The sequence below is a fragment of the Catharus ustulatus genome, chromosome 2 (assembly GCF_009819885.2).
Source record: "Catharus ustulatus isolate bCatUst1 chromosome 2, bCatUst1.pri.v2, whole genome shotgun sequence".
Taxonomy (NCBI): Eukaryota; Metazoa; Chordata; class Aves; order Passeriformes; family Turdidae; genus Catharus; species Catharus ustulatus.
The window spans coordinates 57,724,261-57,750,266 of record NC_046222.1 but is presented as its reverse complement, the minus strand read 5'-3'; the positions used below and the strand labels follow the sequence as shown (position 1 = coordinate 57,750,266).

The 26,006-nt window shown below is 39.0% G+C and overlaps 1 protein-coding gene across 3 annotated transcripts in view; it reads right to left on the bottom strand.

The window, feature by feature from the left end:
* The window catches only part of INTS6 (integrator complex subunit 6), a 38,808-nt gene extending 13,064 nt beyond the window's left edge, over positions 1 to 25,744 (bottom strand). For 2 of the 3 annotated variants that reach the window (XM_033051340.1, XM_033051342.1), the window contains exons 1-6: positions 25,194 to 25,633; positions 24,872 to 24,949; positions 24,002 to 24,151; positions 8,844 to 8,933; positions 1,817 to 2,000; positions 749 to 874 (exon numbers count right to left, since the gene is read on the bottom strand). In XM_033051340.1, coding sequence (XP_032907231.1) covers positions 749 to 874; positions 1,817 to 2,000; positions 8,844 to 8,933; positions 24,002 to 24,151; positions 24,872 to 24,949; positions 25,194 to 25,304 — 739 coding nt within the window. In that variant the 5' untranslated portion in view covers positions 25,305 to 25,633. Of the gene's footprint in view, positions 1 to 748; positions 875 to 1,816; positions 2,001 to 8,843; positions 8,934 to 24,001; positions 24,152 to 24,871; positions 24,950 to 25,193; positions 25,634 to 25,674 lie in introns of those variants that run through there. The other variant, XM_033051341.2, reaches the window with a different exon arrangement.
* Between the last annotated feature and the right edge of the window lie 262 nt (positions 25,745 to 26,006).

Below are 26,006 nucleotides of genomic sequence, written 5' to 3'. Positions count from 1 at the left end.
CAGGGAAGCCCTTCCTATAGTTAATATTATTTCTAAGAATAGCAAATAGTTGTCAGTAAGCATGTCTGCAAAAACCCAAACTGAGGAACCAAATAAGCATTGAATGTCTACAGGTGACAGTTCAGAAAGGCAATTATCTGGAGCCCTTAATAATAACATTTTTTTCTTCCATTTTCATTAACAGACAACCTTCAGATACAAGTATTAAAGAAGAAATATATATGACTAATACTGCTGTGACTTTTTATTGCAGCAAAGTAAAATTTAAAAAAAAATCTCACAAACTTTTCAGTAACAACCAAAGAAGGAACCTAGCTAAGCCATTTAGATTGAGAAATTAAAGCCCCACAGGTGTATTTCCTATTTTAACTCTTAACATAGCCACTTTATCCACACTGAAGAAAAAAGGATAAGCCCAGGTCTTTCCATATCATGTTGTTTACATTTCCAGCTGTTTGAAAACTGCTTAAAACCACAAATCTCTTTAACTATGCCTGACATGAACCAAAGCATTTAAGACTACCTGAGCAGTTTGACCAAATGCAGAGATGTCTGGCAGCTACAGCTGATATTTTGAAATACTACAAAGAGTTTCAGAATTAACAAGTAGGTCCTTTTTCTAGTTAAGTCTTTGAAATTGCCAATAGTTTCCCTTTTAAATTGACAACTAGTACATTAAGTTCACTAAGTTACATTGATGACAGTCATCCCTGTTATTTGATAACACAATGTAAAAAATTGCAAGTACCATCAATTGGTGAGGGATCCGGTCCAGCTTTTTCAAAATTTATTACCACTCCACTTTGCACTTTTTGCACCAATGACTCAAGACATTGATTCAGCATTCTTGGGGAGCACACACAATATGATCGACCTAGAACAAAACAGTCAGGGTTAAAGCTCTTCAGTGTGTCTGCCCCTATTTTAACTTGGATCACTGATAGCTGTTCAACCACCACACACTGATTTATGTATGAATCCCTGATTTAAAGCTTCTCCTGAACACTCCCTCTTTTTTTAAGCAGCAAGGCAGCCCTAGTGAAGCACTGACAAGTGCCTATTGGAAATGTTTGTATTATAGAACCTTAATGACTAACTCAAATTCTTGGTTGCATTCATGGAAAATGGGCTCCCCCTTGTGACAGACATCAATACTTAAACTGTCCACAAATCTCAGTCAAAGCACTTGCCAGTACTGCCAATATACAGTCCAAAAGCAGTGGAATCAAATTCTTTTAGAATACTTTTCAAAGTCCTCTGTTTCCCCCCAGTCACATCCTCTCTGATGCATTAGAAGAATCATCATACTTTCAAAATGTGATAAACTCCATTCCCGAGTTTGATCTGGAATATAATTTCAACAATATCAACAATATAATCCATAACAGAGAAGTATCAATTCTGCAGAATTATTATGCAGTCTGAAATGCATTCTGCATGGTCTGGAGGCAAAAAGCCTAAAACAACTCATTTCCTTCACTTTGGCTTTTTTAGACCAAAGTATGACTGTATTGAAACTGTACTGCAGAACAAACTCAATCACAATTTCTAATGGCAATACCAAGGTGTAGTAGAAAAAAAGTAAGTTCTCTTACAAAGCATTTCTGAAGAAAGTAGATTTACTCTTCCAAGACAGGCTACATTTAATTTTCTGTACTTTTAACACTGTGTCTTTAGTTTCACTATAACAGTCTTGAGAGTTTTTACAAGTACTGTACTTATTCCATGACATGGAATCATACAACTAATTGAACTAAACTGAATTAATTCACACTTTGGAAAGTAATGAGTTGTCAAAGGAAACAAGAGCACTCACCTCCTGTGACTTCACACATTGGTGTGATAGCAGAGTCATCCACAGGTACCCCTGTCATCTGCTCTGACTCTGGTGCTGTAATACCAGGCAAACGAAGAACCAAAGCAAATAACCTCTGATCCCATCGAAATGGTTCCTTAGTCAACTCACTTCCAGGTAAAGGGGAATTGAGAGGTAAATGGAGCTGGAAAGGGATTTAAATCTGTGAATACACAGCTTTTAAAAGAAACAAAAATTCAAGTTCCATAGCAATGGCAATTCACTCCATATAAGCACACTTCTCTTTCCACAGCCATTTAATACCTTGTTAACCAAAATGAGACAAGCTTCTAAAGGACAGCACAAGGCTTTTAGAAGATTCTAGATGCTCTTTTTGCATCCGGATACTTCACACATTAGTAGGAAAAAGAAAACTTATCCAAACACTTAACAACAGAAGCCCTGAACAGATAAAGATTTGCAACAAGTAATTCCAAGTTACAGAAAATCTGATGCATCCCTGGCTGATAATACCACTGTCAGCAAAAGCAAAATTCTCATTTCACCTGGAACATTTGTTTTGCAGCAACAAAAAGGGAAAAAAAAAAATCCCCAAAGCAATGACTCAAGTGGTGCAAACAGTTCCATTAGCACATCAAATACAAGGGAGTTAAGTCCACATGCTGAAGCAAACTCAATATGTCCTCATTTTATCTCATGGAGCCTTCAAAAAAATCCCAATTCTCAAACCTCAGCTCAATGCTAGCAACAAAGTCTTTTCCAAAACTTGATGCAAATCCACACAAGCGCTTATTATATATTGCCTTAATTTCTAGTTCATAGTGGTTAGAGAATTTACAGAAAGCCATTAAAAAATGTTTCTTGTTTGCTTATTTTTAAGAGCTAGCTAGAAAGCATTAAAACCTGATTTCCAAAACCAGATACCGCAGCTACTTCTATTTACCTAATTGCAGCATCTCATACTGGGAAAAATACATACCTTGATGTTTGAAAAGCAATCAATTTATTGATATAATCTCAAAGCTACAAACATGACAAAAACTACTCAAAATGTGGCCAAGAATCAGAATATTTTTGACTTTTCAGCACACCTGATGATTCCTCCAGAATTTCTTTTTGCTTATGCAAGCACAGAGAATACATAAAAACAAAACTATTTTCTCCAAATGTTTCTTGTTTTACATTTAACTGGTCAAAGGGAACTCAGTCGTTTATAACTGCTTGACATGCATGTCTTTCCCCTCTACACAAAGAGACACAAAGACTGCCTGACAAGGGAAACTCAGTTAAAAGAAGATAAAAGAATAGCCACATTCTTAGTTAACAGCCTGGAATCCTGACTGTAAGAAGACTTTATTGCAAGCACTCCACCATCCTCACTTGGGGCTATCAAGGAATGCCATTTAAGCTTTCCTACTTCATCTGACTGAAGATATACTATCTCCAAAGAGTACATTTGATCTGCAAAACATACCTATGTAACAGCATTGTTTTCCTTCGGGTAGAATATATGCATTTTTTTTACTATGTATATTTATATATATAAAGTATCCCATTGGATCCTGCATCAACAGAATTCTGAGTTCAGTTTACCTCAAGCTACAAAATATTGTTTGCTCAGCTGGTTATATGGAGAGAAGCCCAAAACCAAAGAGTAGCCAGAAACTGGTCATTGCAATATGCACATATTACTATCAAAAATATTTTCAAACTCTAAGACAAAATGCAAAGCAATCATCAAGTCAAATGTTCTCACCTTCCTTCCTACAATTCAATCCTAGTTAAGTTTAACATCCTTTATACTGGCAAAGTTACAGATTCAAACCACCTCATTCACAGACATTAGTAACTTGGTCTTGTCACCTCCAGTTAGCTTTTTTTCATCTGGTATTGTATTACCATAGCAACTGCATACCTAGCAGAAACTAAGATGAGCCTAGAATTCTACATCTTGCATTTCATTTCTTTCCCCACACATTTTAATAGGAACACATACACACCTTTTCCTCTTTCTCAACAACTAGTATCAAAGATAAAGGTAGACTGAATTAAGGGAAGGTTATTTACCAGCTGCAGTCTTCAACATGTGACTGTGTACAGACAAGTGTCTTCCCATCTTAGTACTAGAAAACAGGTTTAGTCTCATCACTTGTTTGTAGGAGCACAAAGAAGTCCTATCATTCCTAAATGTCACAATGATAATGTTAGTACACAATCAGTGTGTGCCTTATGCCACTCTTCCTGCCTTTAAAACAGCTATAATATTCAAGAGCCTCAAGGAAGTAGAAGATAAGTGTTCTAGATCTCCTCAGTGCAAGGTTATTGGTGAGCGGGTTTGATTATTCTCAGTCCTTGCTACCTGCATTTATGCAACCATAAGAAGCAGCACAGTCTAAAATGCTGTGTGGGGGAGGGGACAGGAAGAGGATCTTAGAGACCCTAGGATGAAAAAAGCTAGATGAGCATTAGAACACTCTGTGCTGGCAGGGCAGTTTGAGAAAGATAGTAATGATCTTCTAGCAATGGCCACACAGAGGGGCTCATCCATTAGAAGGGGCACCAGTAGCACTGCATGAGCACCCAGGTAATAACACCCAGCTTCACCTTGGGAAATCTCATAAAAGGGTGTTAGAAGAGTAGGCACTAAGATATATGTACCAAAACAAAAAATCTATCAGCAAGTAACCTTCCTCATATGCTCTTCTGGTACTCAAAAAAAGGCAAGACATCTCACATTCCAAGCAAATGCAGTCTTTCCTCCTTAAAGGACTAAGAACAGGCAACCATTCAAGCCCAGCTGAGAATATCAGCTCTTGACAGACTAGGGAACTCTACTTACAGTTATCAACAATATTATGTTTTCCCATCTTTCCCATCCTATCCTATGCAGTTATAACACATAGAAAGACAAATTGTTCTTCCATGGGAGATAACTTAAGGAGATCCCAAAGACACCAAGGTCAACTGACACAATGTCATGATATATTTGGCCATTCCAAAGCCAGCATTAGTCATCACCAAGTATTCATGGAGCTGGTAGTTACACATCAAGAACTCACACTTCAGGAGCTCTGTAGCTCAGTGTCAAGTGAACCCAAAAACTGCTGCTAACATAAGGATAAGAAAGAACAGGAACATGCATTTAATGATATTTGTCACATATTTCTTGCAGAATTCGTTTAGAAATCAAAAAAATTTTAACTGTAACTATGATAAAAACCATAATAGAGTATTTAGAGTTCCTGATTATTCTTGACAGTAAACAGAACCAGCAGAACCCTGCTGTGACACTTCTCACATTTGTTACAAGTGCAATGCAAGGTGATGAGCTCTGGGATGTCAATCTGACATTACCAAATAGCTGTGGGATGAAGTCTCATGAAAATCACAGATTCCTCCTGTAGGATTCTCTCATACCAAGCAGTATTGCTCATGCTTTTTGCTTGTATAATCATTTATCAGAATGTATCAATATGCTAATAACTCCATTTCAGTCTTGTGGACAAGTTTAATGGTACATGGAGGGTATGTAGATGAATGACAAGGGAACATAGCTCAGCAGTTGTAAAGCTGGAAAGATATGCTATTTCATAATATGAAGAGGAATAAGAAATCACTTCAAGCATTTAAACATTTCTTTAACAAAAGATGAAGAAAGGGCTAAGACTGAATTTGAGGGATCAGGCCAGAAGTGAAAGCCATTCCACTCTGTAATGAACATGTAACATGAGACCAACTAATTAATGATGGTTTACCAACAGCAGGAGCCCATCCCTCCTCAAGTTCTGACTGGAACTAGTGAGTCCAGGGAAGTGTCTGGTCAAAAAGCCATGCAGAACATAGAACTGATGCTGGCACTTTTCAGTGCATTGCCACTGATGCATTAAAAAGACATGCCAGAAGGAAAAGAACTGAAAGTGCTACTGACTTGTGCAGGTAGAGAAAATTGCATAGACAAAATACTTCCTTTTTTCCGTCTGAGTAACCACACCCATGAGAAAAAGCAGCACTCACTGAAGGGCAATGCTCTATCTGCAACACCCATTCTATAGTCCACAAAGGAACAGGACATCTGAAGAATTCAGCAACAGCTCTGAAACAGGCTCTTGACTGCTTCACACTAAGGCAAATGACAGTGTTCCCATAGTGATAAACTGATTTCATTAGTAAGAATGCAAATGCTCATCTGAATGACAAAGCTTTGAGAAAACTTGCCTCCAGGTTCCATGCTGGCTTCACAGGCTTTCCAAAAAAACCCCAACGAAACACCAAAGCCCAACACTGCTGGTTCTCTTGTACATATGTCTTAAAAGAGCTAAAAATACTCTGCCTCAGTAGATGCTAAGTAAAAACATTGTTGCCACAGTCAGTGGGATATGATCACTTCCAACACCAAATCTGAAAAGCCTCCCCAAAGTCAAACCCAAAGAACAGAACAGACATTTGAAAGTGACTGAAAAAGCTTTGTTAGTGAAGCAGAGAGGAGCAATGAACTTCCATATCTCCAGGGTGGTGTTTCTGTACTAATTCTACTTCATTTCTGCATGTCCAACCTGAGAGGTAACTGTAAAAGACACTCAAGGTAGACCAAGAAAAATTCTGATCGATAGGACACGCACAACAACAAAAGATCATCCCTGAAAGACAGTAGCACCCCTGGATGTTTTGTTCCTCCTCTTTGATAGTGTTTAAGAAAGTTCCTATCAGTACACCTATGGCAAAAAGGGAAAAAAAATCATATCCTTTGTTGGGTATGAAACATATACCCAGTACAAACATATAGAAGAGCATTCAAACTTGCATTTTGTCTTGCAGGAAAAACAGTGGTCACTTTGCCTTCTGGAGGAATGGAACATATTTACATTGGCTTATTTATAACAAAAAAACCCACATTAATTCACTATTATTAGAACAAACTCTGCATTTCTAGAATGTAATTTAATAATCATAAAATTGTAACGTTGGGCCCGATTTGACATAATCACAACAAACTCAGGGTGTAGCATATACTTATCAGTCAGCACCTGCTCATGAGCCAAGTCTAAATTTAGTAGATTAATGCAGCCACCAGAAAACCCTTTTTCTCAGCCAAAGTTACAAAAGTTTAAAGATGTGAATGAATGACCAAATGGTCAATGGACCAAATGGAAAATGTCTTTTTGTGAAGACTAAGATGAAGTCGTATCCACATAAGGAGGAAAAGGAACTGGTTGGTTACAAAAGTTCTGATGCTTGTTTTAAGAGAAAGAGCTTAACTACTAATGCAGCTTTCTTACCCAAATAATTTTGGGAAAAGAAATGTAACATAGAACCATAGCACTGCATACTCTAGAAGGAACACATGACAGCTATACAGTCCAGAGGCTTTTGACTGCTCAAGGCCTCGTCCAATGCAGCTTTTACCATCTCCACAACCACTGGACAACACACCCAGTGTTTGATCACCCACACAGTTAAAGATTCTCTTGACAGGCAATCATGATTTCCCATGGGACAACTTGCAATTATTGCCTCTCATCTCAGCCCTGGGTACCTCCAGGAAAAAACAAGCTCCCTGTCCCATTCAGCTGCTGCAAAGAGTGGTAAAGCACTCCCCAGTCTTCTCTTCTGAAGACTGAACAAACCCAGTTCTCAGCCTCTACCCAGAGGTTATTAGTTTTACCCCCTGAGTACCCTGGTGTTCCTCAGTCTAGTATGTCAGTGCCAGATTTTACAAGTCATCTGACAGCAGAGATTCTTCTCCTCAAGGAAGGACTTACACAGCTAAGAGATTACACAAAACAGTATTCTGCTGCCAGCAGCACTGTATGTTGCAGAAGACTCTTCAAGTGTCGCACTTCTCTAGTCTACTCAGTATTTTGGACTGTACATATTCAATCACAGAATTAATCTAAAATAGCTTATTGGGTAAAAAAAGTATGATGGAAGTGAGGTTTCACACAGATAACCTACTTGTTACCATGGATCCAGGAACTGCCTTTCAGTTACTAGCTATGCTTGTTAGGAGTCCACACAGAATTATGTGATCATTCAACTCTCTTCAAGTCAGATATATTACAAAAAACATTCAAATACCACTTTCCATACTGACAAATTCTGTAAGTGCTGTAAGAATGCAATATAAAACATTATTAGGAGAAACCTGAGTAACTGATAAACAGCAAAGTACACATTAATCTGGACAGTCAAATGTGGTGCAGCACAGGCAAAAGTCTGAATTTTCCTCTTAAGTTTTGAAATGGACCTTTGGATATTAACCTTTTCCCTGAAAGGGAAATGAGCTTAGGGATTTGTTGTAGTTTGTTTTGGTTGCTGGATTGTTTGGGGTTTTTTTGCATGGAATGGGCACTGAGCTGGCCAGACCAATCCTACCTCTTGAAACCATTTCCATCTTTTTAAGGGAAGAATTCAAAACAGTCAGTAAGTTAAAGTAGTTCAGTGCCTCGGCATCTGCTATACCTCCGAGTATAGCAGAGTATATCTGAGTACTCCAGCATACAGGGACCTCAGTTTTCAACTACTACAGATTTAACGTGGAATATTTTCCTTCAGTTCTTATCTCAAGCTATAAAGACTACTGATTTGATTATAATTTTTAAGAACTCAGTATGAGAGTAGTAAATATTTCACATACTCCCTAGTGGCCACATCCTTTGGGAAATCACTACACTAACTGGGGTCTGTACAAAAAGAATTTATATCAAGACCAATTAAAGACACATGCTTTGCAGAAATCAATTTCTTCTGCTAAATATTTGAAAAGCCATGAACTCTGTAGACAGAAAGAACAAACTCATTCTACTCAACAGACCAACAATTGTAACACAAGTTTGTTACATGAAGGAAGAAGTTACTTAGTTTTTTGTAGTGCTACTGCATAAAATTACTTGAAATTAAAATCAAGGCACAAGTAGTTTAAGCCATGAATAAGCATTCTTCTGAGCAGCCACTTATACTCTACTGTAAACAGTATCAACATTTAAACAATATTTAATACACATCACTGTAACCAAAGGTTAGATCTTACCTCTTCCTGTATTCCACTGGTAGTAGTTAATTTACTTCCATCAGTAACTGTTATAATTATTGCTGGCTCCAGAAAAAAAGGGTTTCGTCCCTAAAGGGAAAAAAAAAAACCAAAACCACTTTTACTTAAAATGGTGTAACAAGCTCTGTTCAGTCATTAAATAGCCACTGCTATCCACTAACAAAATAACAAAGCTTGAGGTATTTATTCTCTTGTACTGCATAGTACAGCACAATCAGTTTCTGAGTCTTTTTACAGTCAGACCATGGAAAGCTAGACACTTAGCATGTCTGTATTCAATGCATACAGAAACAGTAAAAATGGTTAACATAGGATTTCAAGAAAAATGCTTGCTGAAGTATTCTGACAAACTAGCAGCTGTTTAGAGATACAACCATCTCCTCAAAAGGTACTTCCAATTTCCTCTATTCAGAGCTGATTTCATGTGATTTAATTACTGTGTCCAAGTAAAGTATTCACATAGCATCTTGTGATCATGACCTCTGGGTTAAGAACTAATACTCTATGTATTAAGACTGATATAAATAGCACCCGTTCCATTCTGACCAGAGTTCAACATGTATGCAAACCCTGCCTCAGAAGCAAGTACTTGAAAACTAGATAAAGGATACATATAAAAAATTTAAGACAGACACATATACAAGGCAAGTTATTCTAAGATCCCAGCAAGACAGGCAACTAGCCTAGTTGTAGTAGAAACTTGAGGTCAGTTATTGGTATTCCTTTATCTGCTACCAGTATTCTAGGAGCTTCCTGTGGTTTCTGAAAAAGAATTCTAAAGTATTCTACGGGCACATAACTCCAAATTTAGGTAACACATTTCACTCTACCTAGGGTTAATAACAATAAAAGTCACCATAAGATTTTGTTTAGTAGGTCCTATTCTCCTCTTGCTAATCTCAAGGCCTCGTTTTTCTCCCTCAGGAAACAAAGAAAAATGTAACTAAACCCGCAGCCTAGTTCTGCTTATAAAGACAAACTACCTCATGAATGCTTTTGATCGACTCTAAAAAACATGGAGAGAGAAGGAATAGGTTTTAAAAGACCTTTTAAATCCATTTCTAGAATCCACTAAACATAAAAGAACATCTACTGATTTTGTGTTTCAAACAGAACTATTATTTAACAATCTGAAGTATATTTGGTGAAGAGTATCCAGTTTGAATACTGTGGTAGCACTACATTTGTAGTGGTCAATATTTTCTCAAACTTTAGTGAAAAAATATTAAGGTTTTCTTTCCAAATAGCCTACTATATCTACAAAAAATAAGCAAATATCAAACTAAAACAAAAATCAATCTCTTCATGAGAGCCAAGCTACTTCATAATTCAATTTAAACAATTACTCAAAAGAATTTAAGGACTCTCAAAACACTCAATTTTAATTAAACTAATTTCCTAAGAATATTTAGCCTTAATTCTTAATAGTTACAATATGTTTTTCTGCCAACTAATAGCTTACTACAACTGCAAAACATCAGCAGGAAGCTAATTACATTGCACTGAAATAATCCAGAAAGTAGGGTTGTTCGTAGATATTTTTCTCATGAATACTGACCATAAAAATACTTGAACTCTACTGTTGTAAATTATTGTAAAAAATAAATTGACAATTGATAATAACATACTTAGAATATCAAAAGTAAGACTAAGTTAATATTCTGGTGCAATTTTAAATACAAGTATTAAAATTTTCATCTCTGATAACACCTTTTATCTGGATGTCCTCACCATCTTTAAAAACTTTCATGCTGCAATGCACTGGGGAAAGCATCTCAAGAAAACAAGGTATAAATAATAAGCCTGTTTACAACTTACTCTGATAACTAGCGAACCAGTATGAGATTTTATTTATTTCAGAAGCCAATTCTTTCCAACACACGGTTTTTCCTTCTGAAAGCTTGCAGCAGTGGTGAAAAAATGAAGCACCTACTGTTTTAATGGCTGACCACCCTGCAACAAGGTACGAGGAAGATTTTTTCATTCACCTACCATATGTATTTTCAAGGACAGATGTTCACCAAGACAAAAAACCCCCACAGACTTACTTTGCAAACAAAGTTACTTAAAGTTCAGCATCAACATCAGGGAAAGCTTGCTTGGCTAAAAAGGAACAAGGAAGAGATTCAAAGCCCTAACACTAACTTACATTAAACAACACTTTCATTTTAACAATTTGACAGCATCATGACTGCTCCAAAACACAAAGTAACTGAGCTGAGTTGGTTGACTTTCCCTTGGTCCCCAGCTAAAGCTGTTCTGTGCTCAGACAACACACAAATACAGAGCACCACTGAGCTCCACACCACTCACATGGGGTCACAGTAGGAGGATCCCATGCCATCCCAGTTTGTGTGATGCTCTCAGAGGGAGCCTGAGAGCATATCAAGTTATCAAATTATACGTATCAAATTATCAAGACACATTGCCTGGTTAAGGCTCTCACAACTAGGAATTCACTCCCACTGGCAAGTAAGCTTTACATCAAATTTCAGTGTGACCAATTACTATACACATGATTTTTTTCCCCTTCTTCCAAGTGTACAGGTAAAGCAGTACAAGAGATACTGTGATCTTCACATATCCAAGTACACAATAATATAAATGAAGAAAATAAATTGTAGACTAGTGTTACCTCAAAGCACACATTTAATTATTTCAGAATCAGAAGTGTTGCAAAACTGAAGAAATTGATGAAGTAGAAATGCAACCAAAACACACCAAATCGGAGACCAAAAATGAGACAACAAGCAACTACTACAAAAATAAGTTTTTAGTAGTACAGAAACCTCATGCTCAACAAAGGTTGGAAGTTGAAAATAGACACGAACTGAAGTGCAGATTTTTTTAATAGAACATATCACTAGGAACTGGAAAAATGCATTTTGAGATCACAACAAATGTCTAAAAGCTATACTTTCATTTCAGTAAGTCACAAAACTCTGCAAGATGTATTGCACATCTATCTCCCATTATATTATCTCAGCAGAGCCTTTTCATTTTCAGAAGTATAAGCTCTAGCTCTCAGTAAATTTAGACATCTGACCAGGAAATACAAAACTGCAGTATCAATTTTTGAATTCAGTCTTGGGTTTTTTGAAATTTAGAAGGTCAAGAGTCTCACAAATGCTCATGAGAATCTGTGAGCAGTCATTGTTCAAAAACAACAACTTGAAATCTAAAAGTCAGAATGACAAAATTATTAACTTTTAAGCTATTTTTAAACTGATAAACAGCTTATAAAAAAATCAAAACACTGAGCTTGAATTTCAAACTTAAACAGATGGTCCAAATCCATAATGGTTTTCACTTTTTGCTTCTCAGAAACTTCAGTTATGCTTTAGGGAAATCATGAAATGTCTAAGACATGACCATTTATTAGAGACTTTCCCCATCATTTGCTCAAGGCAGAACACTATCAGTCAAGTACACAGAGGTATTTAACAACTGTTCTGATCATCAGTTACATAAGAACTGCAGCATCTTGTGCGGCCTTTTACTTGTCCCACTCCAATTTTCAGCAGCTTTGGCCATTTTCTCTTCTCCCCACAGAATTAACATAGTGAGCAAGTCCTATAGAATCAACTGTATTTTATGTTTTTGCATAATTGTTTCCCAAGTCACAAAAACAGCTGAATACACAACACTACTGTAGCCAATTTATACCTGGCAATTAAACTCTACAAAAACTACTTTGCCTTCAAGCAATTTGAATTTTGTTTGGCGTGTAGACACACATCATAACCATGCATATACATGTAATGCACTACAGTACTAGGGAATGTACATGCTTTCAACTTTGGTAGATCAGTAAATTCTTTCCTATTACTCAATAAGAAGCAAAATGTCTTTAAATGGAAGTTTTCCCAGATGAAGCTACTCTAACACCTAATTAATTTAGTGCAAACATACTAAAACTTTGATCTATAAGAACACAGGGAAAAATATTCTGGGGGTGGGGAGTGCAAAAAGGGCAGTCCAATTCTACTACAACATTTGCTTTGATAAATGTGACTTCTCACAGGATATGCCACAAGAGCATCATAATTCTGTGGCCAGACTGAAAAATACAGCACCTCTAAATTCCATCACAATATTATCTAAGTGACTGAACCTGCACAATAAAAATAACTTAGCAATTGTATTTATTTACTATGTCTGTTTTAGAACTGAAATTGATTCCTCAAAATGGAAGCACCTCAGTGTCAGAGAAACGTCTGTGCTTTCAGCCTGAATGAGTAAGAGCTGAAGAGCATACAAATTCTGTACAGGCTTAAGATCTGACAAGATGGACTTCATGCACAAAGAAAGTTGCTAACTCATCTGTCTTGCTGTCCATAAAGATTTCAGTATGTTCCCTTGGTGCTGTGGATTATTCAAAATATAATACAGTTTTGCAGTGGTGGCAGTTCTATCTTAGTAGAAGACGAGATATTTGTACAGCAGATGTATTTCAAGATCCCATTCAGAAGTCACAGAAGAAAGTTCACTGAGAGTTACACCAACCAGTTAAGAGCTTTACATAAGTGTTTTGAAATATGTTAAGATTTCAAGCCATAAAAAATTCTAATACAAACCAGAAATTTCCCTTGATGCCTGATTAATAACAAAGGCAACACCACCAGCCACAAAGAGGAATCTTATGAAACAGCCTAATGCAAGCCCCATTCCATATGTTATGCTATCTCCAAGAAAAAATGCCCAGGGTTTTTCTGAAAGGGTTGCAATACAGCAGGATGATTCTTACTCTTAGAGATAATCCACACACACACCTGCAGTATGGACAAGCATCCTCTGTCATAACACAGAAATCTTTTAGCTCTCCCTGCACTACCCAAGATGGGAGGACTTTTGCTCTGCCTTTCATTCATGCTAGGCAGTTGGGAATACTACCTCACCAATAGACAGGTTTCAGAAAGAACACAGGAAAATTTGAGAGATCACCTCACTACAACCAAAAGAAGAGAACTCTAAATCTTAAGGAGAAAACAACTACTATCAGAAAAGCAGGTGATAGTAACAGGTTTTAGAAGACCCAAATGTGGTCCCAAGAACTATAAAGATCTAGTTCTTCCATATATGTAACAATATACACACCCAGGGTGAGTAAAAAAACTGCATCTCTTCAACTAAGGGATGATTGAAATAAACAGGTTTGACAAATGCTTAAGGAGACTTAACTAAGCCCAATACAGTATCCGTACTTTGAAAACACCAACTCTCAATACAACCAGTGATTCTCCCGAATTACAACTCCCACAGGTTTTGCTGTAGTTTCAGCTATATAAAAGCAACATTTATAAACTGATATTTGGCCAAAATAACCTGTCTGAGAGCACCTCATCTACGTAAACTTGTATTTTACTTTGTAATTGGAACACCAGCCAGCAGAGGGGGCACAAGTTAATAAAATCTCTCCTCATACGCGGTGATTTGAGTAACAAGATAAACCTGAGGCACGCTCTATTCACATACTACCTCAAAACACACAGGCACAGGTTAATATCTCCTTTCTAAAACAATCCAAAACCCCTAAATCTTCTTGTATAGGTATAAGTTAGAAGTAATCCATCATTGAACTCTAATTTCTTAACATATGTTTAATCTAACAGCTGATTTCTAGATACCACAGAAGCACATACTATCAATTCCACTTCTTCCTTTTCTTGCTGCACACTGCCCATCTTTGGAAGACTCAGCCACAAACGTTTAACTGTATTACAGACCATTCCCTTCGCTTTTGAAGCTAGCCTCCTCCTCTGCCCCCCAGTATTCTATCTCAAGTTATTTTGTCTTTTGGAGAAGACCTTAAAAACAGTTTTAAGAAGGCCCATTAGCATTTATCAAGGTCTGAACCCATGCTTCTGTTAACACAACACAACCTCTTCCCCAAAAAAAAAGTGGAAAACACTTTTCAAGAAGCAATGATTCCTCCTGTGCTCACTCATAGTCTGAAAGTCAAAAAACCTGTAACAATTTTACAGTAAGGACAGCTATGAAAAACTCTTTCCTCCATGAGGCAAGTGATTCTCCTCCATAGACTAAGCAAGGTTATTGTAGGCAAATTAATTTCCCACGTTCTAGACAATTATTTAGTTAACTATGTAACAAATACCTAAGAGTTACTACAATGCCCAAGACACGGTTTAGTCACAGCTTCTTAACTGGAACACCTATGTAGGATTACAAAGGATTACATGGTTTCAGTTTCATTCCTTACTAGCACTACAGATCAGCAGTAGAAGAAACAATTTTTCCACACACAATGTTTGTACATACCACTGTTTGGTGGTATGAAGCTTTCTGCACTTCAGGCAACTGGGAACAAGTAAGTTTATGGACTTAAATATAAAGAAATTTAAAGAAAAATCAGTTAGCAAAAAGCTTTCAAAGCAGAACACAATTGTAATGGCAGACTTTTCCCAAAGCTGAGCCAGAGATCAAAGTCCTCAGCACAGCAGTTACAGAACTAAGGGAGAACTCTTGAATCAACTATTATTTCATAACACAGGGTACCTAAGTTCCAATTCTGAAAAGGAATTTTAAGGTATTGAGGAAAATAAATGGAATGAAAGCAAATCATTTGCTCCTTGGTATTTTGGACCTGAGCATTATCTCCAAAAATCTTTTGCAAAATAACCATTTATGACTTCAGTTGACTACTGAACCTCCACATATGTCATCTTAAACTAGCCATGTCCAGTCAAAGCTGTACAGCAAAAATCAAAGATCCAGTCAGATATCACTTCTATAATTAGAAATGCTACAGACAAAACAGCTATCTGAATTGCACAAGAGACATCAAACCCATTTTCAAAAACAAAATCACGGAAATATATCTAAGCATATCAGCTGCTTGCTTTGCTAAAGCTTGCAAGTTTGTGTTCTATAAGCAATGATTTCATTGCACATCCATCCTGAAACATGCCACAAGAAAATTCACTGTGCTTAGTATCATTTTTATAGACGCTCATAATTTTACACACTCTGAGTTTCCAAGTCTGGCACTGAATGAACTGCCTAAAGATTATTTAATTGCACAACTTCAGTCATTTTGGAACTCTCTCAAAAAGTTTGTGCCAAGAACAAAACCAAAACTAACTGCAAGAAAACAAAAAAGGCAACTCAAAGCAGTCTGAAAATTACTTTCAATGCAAGAACAGATCATTTTGAAATACAAAATCTCCATATTGAATAATACACATGTGACAACAGAAGGCATGTGTCAAGGAAGCAGTTTAAGACTTTGTGCATGTTGAACAATAAAGGAATAACGAATACATAGTATTCGTCAAACTTAAAGACATCAAACTTAAAACCTCAAGATTCTTTCATGCCTTCATGTGCCTAAATCAGAGAAGTCCCAACATTAGTATGTCACGGAGTTTCAAAAATCACAGGTTAGTATATAGGTTTGTCCTGTTTCTTTCATTTAAGAACAGATTTAATTGAGTTTTAAATATCACATTATATAAGTGATAATTTCTTGATTAACTTGCAAGTGTTCCAATTTAGATGAGGTCCTTGGTAAGTTTCAACAACAATTCAGTCCTTCAATTGTCCACATTTATGTGACAGTTGAAGTAAAACATGCATAGAATAGGGATTTTATACATAATGAGCAAGACATGTAAGTAACTAAACAGTGACAAATCACATTGAAATGAAAAACAAAAGGCCACTAACATTTGAAACATTTAAGTACTGACAAGACAGATATATAATCCCAGAAGGGGAAGAACTTTAACTTTTTCTTAAATTAAACGAACTACAGCTAACTGCGATCACAACTTGTATTTTATTTTTAAGGTAACAGAAATCATAACTTCTAGAAAAAGATGTACCTTATCAGTTAGTAACAGATTAATAAATGCATCACTACTGGAATCATCTGAAATTGAACAATCAGCCAGTAAGTTACAAGAGTTTTCAAAGTTATTTGAGTGAACATAGTAAATGCAAGCTGCTAAAAATAGGTTCTATTTGAGCCTTTATAAACTTTTTCTAAGAAAAATAAAATAACACTATCCATACCAAACATAGCTTTAAAGTCAGCTCTAAAGACTCTGAGTTTAAGATGATTTTGGTTATATTCCCTAAAAATATCTCTGAATGTTTTATTCCAAAAATAACTGACCTTGCCAAGCCCTGGATCAAGTCCCTAATTACAGCAGCCTTTCTGCTTTACAGCAGTGACTTTACATAGCTGGTTCTGGCTCAGTCATTGCAATTCACAGTGCTAAGCCAGGCCTCTGTTCTCCATATGCTGGAGAAGGGTAACCAGTCCTACAGTTGCAAGCATATTAAGAGAAAAAAAAAATCTAACCAAAAAACACACCGTCAAGGAGAAAAGACAGAGTTGTACACAAAAATCTCCACACATTTTAGGGGGTTAATAATCCAGAGAACTGACAGGCAGACTAAAAGTAGTTTGACCTGTGAACACAGCAATACTTCAGAATAACTTCCCAAACACTCCCGCACAATTCCTTCCTGGAGTTTATTACCACAACAGCAGGAGCAACTTAGCTGTTTTAAAACAATTTTGAACCACTACAGTTCAGTCCAATTGATTAATCTCACAAATCAATCACTGATTTATTCTAGTACACGAAGTCACACACCTCAAAGCAACGTTAATGCAACTATGAACCCATGAGAGGCCACAAGTTCCAGAGCAGAGACCCAGGCTGAGTATGCCTTGCAGACAGATGCATACAATCAAGTTGGCATTCTGGGATTCAAAGCCAGGAGGGCAGAACTGTTGCAAAAGAGACAGCTACCTTTCACTCATTCTGTATAGTGAGCATCAGGAAACTACCAGTGCCCTGCATGAGTCTAATGATATATTTTATGTTTGTTCAATGGACAAAATGCAGACAACTTATGAATGAACAGGTTATGGCACTGCTGCTTCCAAAGCAAATTTGTTTGAAGTATCTTCCTTCTGTTACTGGAAGAGATTGATGAGATTGTTTTCATTGGAAAAAATAAAGTACTTCACTTAAGGTTGTTTCAAATTCTTTACAAACCTACTGGGCTGGAACTAGGTAAGTGATTTTAAAAACATTCAAGACTTGTGCTGAACTTCATTGTGCTGGGAGGGCTAAAGGGCAAGCAGTTCCACCTCACTATGTGAAAAAAAAACACTTTAACAATGCCTGCTGTAGCTCTCCCTAGACATTCTAAAACAAAACTAACCAAAAATTTCAAAGACAGCATGTGTAAAGGTTATGGTCTAAAAGGTGTAAGTTCAAACCAATATGCTTAATTTCATCACATAGCAGAGAAGAATGATTGATTTTTACCAGCACTTCACATACAGATCTTTGACATCAGCAGGCATTACAGGTTCATATTAAATCCACTGGTATTCCACAGAAAACAGGAGACTGTGAGAAAGTCTCTCATATTTCTGCCATTATTATACTAGTGATGTTGCTTACTACTGTATGAAATTCTCCTGTTTGGTTTTCTTGGGGAAAGGGGCCAAAAAAAAAAAAAAAAGTGGTCAGGAAAGGTACTGTAGAAGTGCAAATCTCTGCCTCTACCAACATGAGAAGCAAACTGCATGTGCAACTGTGCCAGCATGACAAAGCAGGAAATGTTAACTTAAACTTTGGTTCCAAATTTGGAGGCACACGCAGCACAGGCCATTTCAGTGCAGTGTGTTATGATCCCAAAACACCAAGACAAAAGCCATACTGCAAAGGATCTTGACTTTTGAGAGCAACAAAATCCAGTAACAATTCTCAAATGCCTCTTGGGAAAATAAAACTGCTCAACAATTTAAAGAACACAGAACATATCACTCCAAAAGCATAATGTAGTCCATGTTGGGGTACAGTATTTCTTTCACATTTGATCGTTGTAGTTTTATAAGATCAGGAGATCCTAGACAAGTATACAAGCCAGCAGTCAGCCTAGAATGTGTGACTTAAAACTGTCTTGTGCCTACAGGTATGATCTTCTAGGCATGCTGCTTACCTGTAGCTGGAATACTACAGTATTTAAGGTATTTAAGCCATTATAGCAAAGCACCCTGAACTCTACAGACCAATGCCAAGTTCTACTGTGGGAACACATATAGTCAGAACTATAAAGCAGCAGTTAACCTAAGATTGTGTTGTTTGATGGTCATACATGGCACAACCAAAACACCTGGAAAAAACTTAAATTATTTAAAAACAATGCCATCATGTGCAGGATACCTTCCAACTTACAGCTCTGAGTGCATTAAGCTTCCAAAATATTCTTTAGCAGTTGAATTCCATTTGGATTTTAGTTTTTCCTCAAAACATTTTAGTTATGCTTCTGTTCATATGTGAAACACACTACAGAAGTAATTTCACGATTATAAGCTGCACTGAGTATAAGCTGCACTTCCAGGTGCCAGCAACTTTTCGTTCTTTGTCCATATATGAGTCGCACCTGATTATAAGCCGCACATCACAATACAGAGTGTGATAAAAGGTATGTTTTATCACCATCTGTTGGGGGTGGGGGCAGTGATCCTTATTTCCATGGGAGATATTCTGCTAATGGGCCATCCATTGAAACCAGGCGGGGCATTGTTCTTTATCTTTTCACAACCCATCCTTCCTCCATGAGTCATTTTCTGCTAATGGCCATTGAGTCCCACTGTGTGACTGATAAAATTACTGCATCCCATTGGAAGTTGCTCCAGCCAGGGGGAAGAGCCCAACATTTCTTACCAACATTCCTTCCCTCCAGAGGGAAACTGCACCTTCTACAGGAGCACTGCTCCAACTGAATCACATCTGTCACTGCAGAAGGATGCAGCCACCATTTGATGGGACTGCTGCCAACACCCTGCCTGACAGGGTGTCAGGTTGTACTCTGACTTTGTCAGGGTTTGGAGTTTGTTTCTTTGTAGTACTGTATTTCTATTTTAATTTCCCTAGAAAAGAACTGTTATTCCTAATTCCCATATCTTTGCCTGAAAGCCCCTTGATTTCAAAATTACAATAATTTGGAGGAAGGGGTTTCCATTCTCCATTTCAAAGAGAAGTTCCTGCCTTTCTCAGCAGACACCTGTGCTCCAAACTAAAACAGCAACTTCTCATTCTTTGTCCATATATAAGCCGCACCTGATTATAAGCCGCACTTCGGGTTTGGACCAAAATTTTAGTCAAAATGGTGCAGCTTATAATAGTGAAATTACTGCAAAAGGCTTTCACCAAGACTGTACACAGCTTGGTAAATCACCGAGTGTTTCTTGTGCTAATCTAAATCCAGGCAGTATCTTATTCATCATTTTGATTAAGAAACACCTATTCTAAATCCTCTTGTATTAGATACATTATAGTTGACTTTTCTGTTTCAGAGCAACAAAGTTAGCATGTGCTTTTGTTACATTAGATTCATTTAAGTCACTCATTTCATAGCAGTGGTAATGCTGCTAAAAAATGTGCAAGATACCCTAGCAAGATTTTTAAAAACTGATAAAAAGCTCATATTGTTGAAAAGCACTTTCTATATGCAGTATTAAAGCAATTTCACCTGAAAAAAAATTGCAAAAATACTTCAAAAATCCATTCAGTTAAATGTATTTTATCCTCTCAAGCCTTGTTTTATGCAATACTGCTGAAAAAACATTAAGGAACTTCCATCATTTCACAAATAAACACAACGTGAAGCACATGGGGTATCAGTAAATCAGTCTTAGCAATTCCAAACATCCATCAGATCACAGTTTTGGTACAGCTATGTTGGCCCTTTGCACATGAGTATCAAAACAGCCTTGATACATATTTTACCTACCTGATTCAGTGCTTAGTCTTAGAAACCTCACTACAAACTGCAACAAAGTTGATGTTCATTTCAACTCTGTGTTTACAATTTCATCCATCATAACAGTTGCTACATTTTGAATATTTTCTGTTTCCACAGAAACATCTATCAGTATTTAACCCTTCTATCAACTACAACAAGACACACATTTGCTACACTCAAAGCTATTTGGTTAAACTGTGACTATTCATGCCCTGCTGAACACGCCATAGTTAAAAGACCTAAGAGCGTATTCCAAAAAACTTGCCAGTAAACAGCTTGGTATTTCAGACTATCTGAAATAATGGAAAAGCTGAACTGGAGAAATAAGTCAATTATCTAAGTGTAAGCAGGGATAATGAAGTACAACATTTTGTGTGATGTGACAGTAAACCCTTACTGAACTTGGTGTGTTTTAAGTGGTTTCCTCCTGGAGACATCCAAATGTTGTATTTCTTCCTAAGCTCTCCATAAAAATGCAGAAGGTGAAAAGGATCACTATTTTTAGTGAATGCTAAAAGCTGACACCCTGTTTGAAGGTTTACTCCTCTGCTATCATAATCATCACAAAGCACATTAAGGGTGAAAAAAAACTATTATTGGATCCAAGCAGTATAATACTGAAATTATCTGAAAACACTGCCAAAGTTAAAGGAACAGTGTAACAGTGAACAGGAAATGTGTACTTTTCAAAACCACTTTTTCTTTACAACAGACTCCAAAATATTTATAAATCCATATCATAGCATATCAGAAATAGCTTATGAAAAAATCTTCCAGGCTCTTGATGATCTAAGTGTGTTGATAGTGTCCTTTGAGATCTAATCGTGAGATCCTGTGATCAGTTGATGACATGGTAACTCAATCTTTATGAGTAACTAAGCCAGTACTTATTCGCTTAAAAAACAGTATGATAAACTCATAATAAAAATCCAAACATTTAAGTTGCAAGAAAATACAAAGCAGATTTTCCCCAACACCAGAATGGCCATTCAGCCATCATTCTGGCTCAGAAGGACAGCTGATGGAGACTTCTGGTCAACTTTAAAATAAAATCAGTATAGTGAGTCACTCTGCCATTTAAACAAACAGTTCACACTCAGCAGGGGTACAAGATATCACACTGATGGAGACATAACCAGACAATCTCATCAGGCTTGTATCATGTCTTGTCATTTGCATGTGTAAAAGTCTGGTTTACAATTCATTTTCGTGTAACAAGTGGATCTCGGTACGTATCTTAAAAGTTTGTCAATACACCAAAATACAAGCATGAAAGTCAAAAGATTTTTAGCCAGGGAAATTTCCCACAGAAGATTAATAAAAGTTTGGCTTTTATTACATCACATAGTACCACTCCTAAGATTGCCTATATGTTGCTTTTCTTTGTAAAAACTTCTTACTCTGACATAGTCTTCAAATATCTGCCTGCTAAATTTCAGTTAATTATGGTTTTATAGTCCTATTTGTAGCTGCTTTAAAAAAAGTTAATCAGCAATTTATGTCCTGAGTGAAAACTATTTCAAATGCAATTGAGCATTCTAACTTTTATTTTTCTGGACTTCCAGGTTTCTGATACCATGTATGGTTAAACATCCATTTGTCTGGACTAAATTTTAGGTGGTAGTCAAGAACAATAGGAAGATGACAGGCTATGAAGACATAGTTTTAAAGATCAGTGTGAAGTTGAGGACAATTAGCTGCCCTAGATCTCATCCAGCAAATACTAAAGGATCAGTTAAGTGTTGTGGAATTTGAATTTTTTTTTAAATTGCTATTTTGGTTAGAATAGCCAAAATGGGAACCTTTGACTTCAGCAGCAGATGACCTGTCACTTGCAATATGTCCATCTATTTTTGCAGACACTAAAAAGAGTTAGAATTTCTATTCAGTCACCTGACTGCACATGTGAGTACCTCTTCAACAGCCAGCTCCACATGTGGAATGGAGCAAAAACATGCATAAGCAAGGGTGGGTTCAATCACAGAGAGACTTACAACCAAAATAGATCAGACAAAGAAAAAGTCATTGCTTCACAGACAAAATAGCAGCTATTGCAGTAATGAACACTACTAGTGAGTCAAAACAGCCATGAAACTCAACTGTCCACTTGAGTAGTTGAGCACAGCTGGTTCACTGAGAGCAAATTATTTAGCATGGGTTTAACTAAAATAATTATCAGTAGCAATGGGAAAGAGCAAGTATTTTGTGTATGGGCCTACAGGGGTTAAGAGTTAAAGATTCATATAGCTCCTGTAACTAAACAAAAACACCAGAAAAATGGGAAAATTACACACAGATGTATGAGGACAGCAGATGGCCATAGCAAAAAAACCCTATGTGTGGAACTAACTTTTTTTAACTTTCATCACTAAACAGGCATTTTAAAAATGTTTAGGCTCATTTGATCATCTCGTGGGGAAGCCATACAATGCAGCACGGTAAATTTCCTTCACAAACATGGCGTGTTATCACAAACTCTGCTTAGACTGGAGAGAGGGGGAAGAAGGTGGACTTACGTTCACAACCATATTCCCATGTTCAATGCCAAGAGCAGTACTAAGTACTAATCCTCTGAGAGTGCACACAGAATTATATGAGAATAATAAAGAAAAAAGGGGAGATTCAAGTTAGTATGCCCCACATGAAAAGTACATGGTATACTTTGCCCAACACTAGTAGCATCCTTCAAGTGAAGCAAATCCAGGTTTTAAGCCAGCACCAGAAAGACTCTGTATGAGTCCTAATGCACACATTTAACCTACAACATCTGTATTTTAGCAGCTCATACTAATGAGCATGAAAGTGCTGGCCCACACCAAAAAACTTCTTGTTTTAAAGGGATAGTTGCAATAGAGAGATACAACAGGTAGGTTTATAAAAATACACGTCTGCTGAGAAATGTTGTGGTGAACTCAATGGAAAGGAAGTGTTTTGAAAGAGTGGTGCTCCTTTCAGTACTTTTGGACATGCAGTGTTAGAAAAATGGCTCATCTCCCAAACTATTCAGCACTGTACAGAGAAAGTACAGTTTTCATAACCCTATCAGGCTCATCAGCTAAGGTATTGAGCACAGACTTGACCAAAAATAGAAAAATTTAAACTGAAAAAGTCAACTTGGAGGCTACATCACAACTGAGAAATTACTGAAATTAAAAACAAAAAAAAGTAAGTTGGGTACCAAACTACACTCACTGACTGTATTCAAACTAGCTGAGCTCTGCTTACTTTTGAAGAAGCCCCTCTACGGAATACACCATGAAGATGTCACTTTAGACAACTAGCTAATTGCTGTCTCTGGGAAGTTTGTGGGTTTTTTTCCCACCTAGTAACAGTCAACCTACCTGCCCATAGTTGTCTATGCCAGTTACTAATCTATTTAAGTTTAATAAATCAAAAGCTGTCCTTAGGGACTGGCCAAGAGTCGTAAGTCCTTCAGCTTGAAGATTTTTCAGCTCATTCATAAACGTAGCATGGTTTTCCTTCCAGCCAGCCTGCAAAGAGAAACATGAGAAGATTTATTCTGCAGATATGAGTTTTGCTTTCCTGTTAAGCTACAAAGAGCCTTCCCTGCCGCATGCAGCTTACTACAGATGCTAACAAAACACCCTCAAAAGTTAGTAGTATTTGATGTTGCTCCAAAAAGCCTGAAATTATGTACTTATTCCTTAGAACTCCCCATTTACCAAACGGGCGTTTTTGCTTTGTTCCACGGAGCAAATTTCTTTAAGGACACCGGTGCCCAAACCTTAGAGTTATTTACATCACCCTCCCAGAGCCCAGCTCAGATAGAAGCCAACTGCGCTGTGAAGCGACCTCCAACAGGTTCACGGTCCCGTCATGTGGACCCACCGCCCCCTTCCCCCGCGCCGTGCGTCCCCCCCCCCCCCGCCGCGGCGGGGCCAGAGAAGTGCCGTCCCCTTCCGAGTCCGGGGCTCTCCGGGCTGAAGTCGGTCCTTCCCCCGGCTCGCCCCTTCCAAGCCGAACTCTCCTTGGAGTTGCTGTCACTTCTCCCAACTTGAATAAATATCCCCCACAGTTCATTGCTGCTCGCACACACCGCACAGGGGAAAAGCGTCGGCCATGTTGATGTCAGCGCCGCCGGAGCCCGTGTGTGCCGCGCTCCCCCGGACCGCCGGCAGCCGGGGCGACGCGGGCGGGGGGCGGACGGGCCGGAAGGAGGCCGGGGAGGAGCGGGGGTGAGCGGGGGTTACCTTGATAGCGTAGGGAGGCTCCTCGAAAGTGACCAGCATGTACCTGTCTCCCCTGCTGGCCGGGTCCCGGGCTCGGAGCTGCGGCGCGGGGACAAAGCAGAGGGTGAGCCGAGAGGCGGCGCCGCCGCCGGAGCCCCCCGGCTCAGCCCGGCCCTCCCCTCCCCTCCCTCCCCGCACACACACGCACTCGCTCGCTCCCGCCCGCCCTCGCCCCGCGCCCCCGGCCCAGGCAGCCCCCCGCTCCCTGCCGCCCCCTCCCCTCCCCGCGCAGCCACTCTCGCTCGCTTTCCCTCGCCTCCTCTCGCAAGGCAGAGCCCGGTACCTTCATGAAAGTCTCTACAGCGCCTTTGGCTATGTCCAGATAGGTGGTGCCCAGATGGGTGCGCTGGTTCATGGAGGCAGACGTGTCTATCAGGAAGAGTAAGATGGGCATAGTGCGGAGGGGCCGGCGGCCGGACGGCTACATGGACAGCGGGCGGGGGCTGAGGGGAGAACCGTGGAGGGGAAGGTGAGGGGAAGAGGGGGGGAGAGAGAAGAGAAGACGGGGGACGGGAGAGGAGTAAGTGGCTGTGAGTGCTGTGCACGGGGAAGGGCGCCTCCCCGCTGCCCCTCTGCCGAGGCGGGGGGGAAGGGGGGGCAGCCCTGCCTGCCCTGCCCTCCTTTGTGTGAGGGGCCTGCTCAGCCCAACACAGGCTGGTTTATGAGGGAGAGGCGGATAGGGCTGCGCTGCTGGCTAGCCTTCCCCCCACCACCACCTTCCTCCTCCACCGCCGCCCGCCCTCCCCTCCCCCTGTTGATGTTACTCAGAAGTTTCAGGCGGAGCAGCCGCGGCCCCACCACCCCGGCACTTTCTCGCTCTGACTGAGGCGCTTCCTCGCTCGCCGCCCGCTTTTAAGGCAGCCTGGGTAGGTCGGCCCCGCCCCTCAAGGACACGTCCCTGTCCCACGTGACTGTCCCCTGGCTCCATCATAGGGCCCCAGTAACCGCTCATTAGCATATTCAAATCGCAGGGGCGAGGCGGGCGGCAGGGGCGCGCAGGCGCAGCTGCGGGCGGGGGGGGCGGCCGGCCGGGGGACACGGGGCAGGGCGGGGAGCGCCGGTGCTCGCGTGGACGCGCCCCGTGGATGCGCCCCGT